Source organism: Oryza brachyantha, chromosome 4 (assembly GCF_000231095.2).
Source record: "Oryza brachyantha chromosome 4, ObraRS2, whole genome shotgun sequence".
NCBI classification, from domain to species: domain Eukaryota; kingdom Viridiplantae; phylum Streptophyta; class Magnoliopsida; order Poales; family Poaceae; genus Oryza; species Oryza brachyantha.
This window is the reverse complement of record NC_023166.2, coordinates 2,502,938-2,508,254: the sequence shown is the minus strand read 5'-3', so window position 1 is coordinate 2,508,254 and position 5,317 is coordinate 2,502,938. Positions and strand designations below refer to the sequence as shown.

The window sequence follows — 5,317 nt, the reverse complement described above, 5'->3', positions numbered from 1 at the left end:
ATTATTCTAGCAAAACCACGCTTTGACGATGACAAAATATTTTTCATTCGTTGGGCTACACAACAATTATGTATATAGATGAATCTTAGCGCGATACCATGACGGACGACGGAAACCTTACTTATTTTTATTATAATAAACTAGAGATACAGAATCCTTATGTATTTTTATAATAGTATATATATATATATATATATATGAAAATTAGATCCTACTACCAGGTGTAGCTACTCCTTGCACGTCCATGATGAAAAATATTTTCATAACTGTTTCTGCTCCTGCCCAATAGAAAATATAGACACTATTAAATCTCATGTGAATGATACAACTACATGTATAGAGTTTGTACTTTCTGTTGGAGTAGAGAAGAAATATTTATAGATGTGTTTCTGCATCTAAGACGTAACGGAGTAGCTATACTTGGTGGTAGGATAGAAGGATAGAGACTTAATATATATATATATATATATATATATATATATATATATATATATATATATATATGCATGCGTTGCGTGTGCAAAATTGACAAAATATTATATATATTTTTTTCCATCAAACGCCACCCGTGAGTCAGTGGTGAGTCAGAAACAGTGAGACGCTCAAACTCGCAACTCTCCTCTTCTTCTCTGCTCTTCTCTGCTCCGGAGAGAGAGAGAGGGAAGAGGCGAGATTGCCATCGCCGCCCGGCATGAAGATCCTAGTGGCCGTGAAGCGGGTGGTGGACTACGCCGTCAAGGTCCGCGTCAAGCCCGACCGGACGGGCGTCGAGACGGCCAGCGTCAAGATGTCCATGAACCCCTTCTGCGAGATCGCCGTCGAGGAGGCCCTCCGCCTCCGCGAGGCCGGCGCTGCCTCCGAGGTCGTCGCCGCCACCGTCGGCCCCTCCCAGTCCGCCGACACCCTCCGCACCGCGCTCGCCATGGGCGCCGACCGCGCCATCCACGTCCTCCACGACCCCGACCCCGCCCGCCCGCTCCTCCCCCTCGCCGTCGCCAAGATCCTCCACGCCCTCGCGCTTCAGGAGAAGCCCGGACTCCTCATCCTCGGCAAGCAGGTAGCCGCCCCCGCGCCAATCTCGGATTGCAATTGTCTGATTAAGATTTGATTCGTTTGGTTTCAGTGAGGAATTCGTGGGGTTGCAGGTAGGTGATGTAGTTCCTGCACGATTGATTTGGATAATGCACTAGTTCCTACTGCAGTGTGTGATTCTCCAAGGATTTGCTTAATGCGAAGAGTTCATGAGATTTTAGGGGGTTAAGTACTTCTTGCCTCATTAGGTATTGTGTTACGTTTGATTGCACAGGGGATTATTGTTAGCTTGCTGAGACTGGGATTGGTAACTCGAATGAGACTTTTCATTTATGCAGCATAGTTCACTTTGTGCTGGTGATTGCATTGCTATGGTTTCATCTATTCAAGGGTTTTTCAGACTCCGGTTTCTGGATAAAGGGAGCTACTTGTGTGTTTTGGGTTGAACCTTAGAGGTTGCCTTCTTGATTCATAGAAAGTTATGCAAATTGACAGTGTTTTCACAGCCGATTGATATCAGGGTTGAAAATCTCTCCATCCTTGTGTTCTCTGTACTATATAGACCATTGTAGTTTTATTAGGAGAACTCAGGGTATCTACTTAAAATGTCTTTTTTTAATTCAAAGGCTAAAAATAGAACATGGTACTTATTTTGTCTTTAGATGTGAATTAGTCAGGACGAAAATACAGCCTTCCCATACCATAAAAAGGTGAAAATAAGCATAGAGGCGTGATAACTAGTCAGAACTGCACTGTATATTCGATTGATAACAAGATCGAGAGTAAGACTAAAAAATAGTTTTATGATCATATTTGCAGAAAAATTTAGATCCTATGATTTGGTCACAAACGAAATGAGGGCTTCATGGCCTTGTGGTTTTACAAAACACAGCCCTGACAAGTTCGCACATGAATATACCAATCCAACCCATCATGCTACTATGTATTTATGGTCAACTGGCTGTCCACCTTTGCACACTGGCAATACAAACAGCAGTGCTCATCCACAAACTTTCTAGGTTGGACAGGAAAGTTAGCTTGGGTGGGATTTGGTTATGTTGGGTTTTTCTGAAACCATTTGACAATTAAGACCCAGCTTATGAGCAACGAGGCATAGCATCTGAGATTTTCTGTAACTATGATCATGGAACATAGAGTTTTTTTTATGCTTATTTTAAAGTCCTATATGAGGATAGAAAATCATGTGCAAGTATTTTTCATGTTTGCTTTCTAGATTTGAATGTGTGCAACATGAAGTTAGGCATGTCTTCAGTCATCGTTTTGCAAGACGTTCTAAAATTTAGCCTCTCTTGCTTCATTTCAAAATGTTGATTATCTTTATCACAAGTAAATGAGTTCATTGGACAAATAAGAGAACATTTGTTTACAAGTAGTTGTAATGGGAAGTTTACCTTGATGTATATCTATTGATTACAATATAAGGTATTTCATCTTCTTGTGATTGCAGGCAATCGATGATGATTGCAACCAAACAGGACAAATGCTAGCTGGGTTGCTTAATTGGCCACAAGGAACCTTTGCTTCAAAGGTATATTTTTACTTATTTTTTGCTTATTCCTTTCGTTGCTTTGTATTGTTGTCATACAAGTGGGTGAGCCAAGATTGTGCCTGGGCAGGGCTGGCTGGTTGGATCAGCACTAGGATTGCTAGCCAATTGAAATGGCATACTTTGCATCACATTGGGAAACAAATAATAGACTACTTATATGGAGCTTTTAAGATCTAAACTGGGAAAAAAAGGGCAATTAAGTCATGTAGTCTATATTTATTTATTGGGTTTGTAGACTCTGATATAGATTCTAAGAGGCCTTCTGGTGCCAAATAACCACTAAAATGAGCCAACTAACAAAATTTAAGGGTTAACTTAACAGTTAAGGCGCCTATTAACAATCGAATGACCAATTTGAGTAAGAGGTAATAGTTGAGGGAATAAATGGGCTAATAGCCTTTCAGATAAAGAAAGAACTGGACTTCGATGGAAGTTCGCTTTTACTTTTTTAATCCCATCAGATGTATTAGTAACCTTGATATTTCTTTTTTCTAGACATCTTGATTTCCCGGTGTTGGTCAAACATAGTAGAGCAACAAACAAATTCAGTATAGGGGCATTTTTCAACGGGTTCACAGTATTAGTCAAAAAGAGATTCTTGATTCTCAAGCTGTGCTCGACTTCAGTTTTTTGTATCATGTCGCTGTAGTCAAAGCTACTATTTTAATCTGGCAGGTTATATTGGATAAGGAAAAGGCCACTGTGGAGAGAGAGGTCGATGGTGGAATTGAGACTATCTGCTTGGATTTGCCTGCAGTGATCACGTATGTTCCATCAAACATTTACCTTGAGATCATTTCGCTTTTTCAACTTCTTATAAGTCAAAAATTTAATTTTATGGCTTATTTTTATAGTTTATTTTGTGGTTTTCATGTTTATTTTATAGCATTTACTTTTGGATCGCTATGGACACGTATATAAAAGTTTTACCAACAAATTATTTTTCGCTTGCAATTAAGCCGTTTATCTTTTTCTTCTAAAAAGTGAAACGATGGGAGCCTTATGTTTATAGTTTTCATTTTGTTGTTCATTATTCTTCAAGACTAGCACTTGGAATCACTTGTTCAATTCTACGTAAGCCTTGCGATCTACATATGCTATGGTCCGTCTGTGCTCACTATCACGTAGCTTATTCTTGGTACTGCATTTTGGTTTTGAGCCAGTTTCCGAAAGAATTTGCCTGAGCTATTCTTTGATTTGTGCTGCAGCACGGATTTGAGACTGAACCAACCAAGGTATGCAACATTGCCAAACATAATGAAGGCAAAATCAAAAGTCATCAAGAAAGTCACACCTGAAGATTTAAATGTAGATATCAGATCAGACATGGAAGTAGTTCAGGTCACTGAACCACCCAAGAGAAAAGCCGGTGTCATTCTTTCATCCGTCGATGAGCTCATTGACAAGTTGAAAAATGAAGCCCGTGTTTTGTAACATTCTTGTTAGGGAAAATTGCTCCTTGGCTAAGGAGTGTGGTATTTGCTAATAAAGTGTAATTAGCTCAAAATAGTCATCATATGCAAATAAAAATGTGGTGCTTGCCGAAAAAAATTGAAAATATATCATTTTCACTTCTTTTGCTTGAATATACGTGTTCGGAGTTTATTTGCAAAAATATGCATACGTTGTCCGGTGGCGCGCCATGGGGCGCGCTGGTGGACAGCGGCAATGTAAAAACATCACATCATGTCTTACCTGCCAGTTCTTCATTCAACATAGTAAAACATCAGATCATTTCTCACCTGCCAGCTCTTTGCTCTTATGCCGCGATGCATCGGAGTATGCCTTAAAATAAACCCGCTAATGTTACGTCGTGAGTTTTTCCCTTACAGCAGAAATCGAAATTCTAAAAAGGAAATAAAATAAATTATGTTGTTTAGTCGATAGCTAATTAAGTTAAATTATTTAATTAATTCAATCCAAAGGCCATGAATACATGTTCTATGCGTTCGTCGTGTCAAATTCGTTAACTGAACGCACAATTAAAATTTCAAAAAAAACGGACTAAAATTTCAACAAATAAAAGTCGTTTAAAGTTTCTTTCTTTTAAGAACAGAACACAGTACAGACGCTCATAACGCACGCACACTCCACACGCAAACCCTACCCCTACCAGCATCTCCGAAGACCGCGGGCAAGATCTATAGAATAATAAAGTCACCACTGGCACGTCGTCTATGTAACCACTAGGCTATAGGCCCTTTCTTTGTTTTCTCCTTTTTTTTTTCAATAAACTCGGCAACTCATTCTTTTGTTTTCTCCTTTTTTTTTCTTAAGCCATAGGATTTAATTTCATGGGCCGAAAGGCAGTTTGTGGCCCTTGGGCCTGGCCCAAGCTGGCCTAGCCGCACCCTGCCCTTCGCCCTGTGCACCACCTCCCCTGTTTCCTCTTCGCCGTGGTCACAACCCCTCTCCTCTTCTCCTATACGAATTCCCTAAACCCAATTTGTATAGGACTATATCTCTAATCTATTCTTTTTTCTTTATCCATTCATTTTTTTAGGGATTAAAATCCTACATTGGTTAGGACTCTATCTCTAATTTTTCGCCATAAATAGACAGGCCATCCCCTCTATTTTCTACCCTAGCTGCGCTTCTCCTCCTCCCTCGTGCTGTCGTGCATGCCTGCTTCAGCCATGTCGCCATCCTAGCGTCGCCGCTGCTCTACCGTATCATATCGTCGCACTGATGTTGCTATCGACCGATACCCCCGGT

General features: G+C 40.2%; 1 protein-coding gene across 1 annotated transcript; it reads left to right on the top strand.

Moving 5' to 3' along the window:
* The first annotated feature begins 587 nt into the window (after positions 1–587).
* Positions 588–4,344, top strand: LOC102701254 (electron transfer flavoprotein subunit beta, mitochondrial). Its single transcript, XM_006652052.3, has 4 exons — positions 588–1,057; positions 2,501–2,581; positions 3,278–3,366; positions 3,811–4,344. Exons 1-4 carry the CDS (start codon positions 692–694, stop codon positions 4,034–4,036), a joined length of 762 nt encoding a protein of 253 aa, XP_006652115.3. The 5' UTR covers positions 588–691; the 3' UTR covers positions 4,037–4,344.
* Positions 4,345–5,317: the final 973 nt, after the last annotated feature.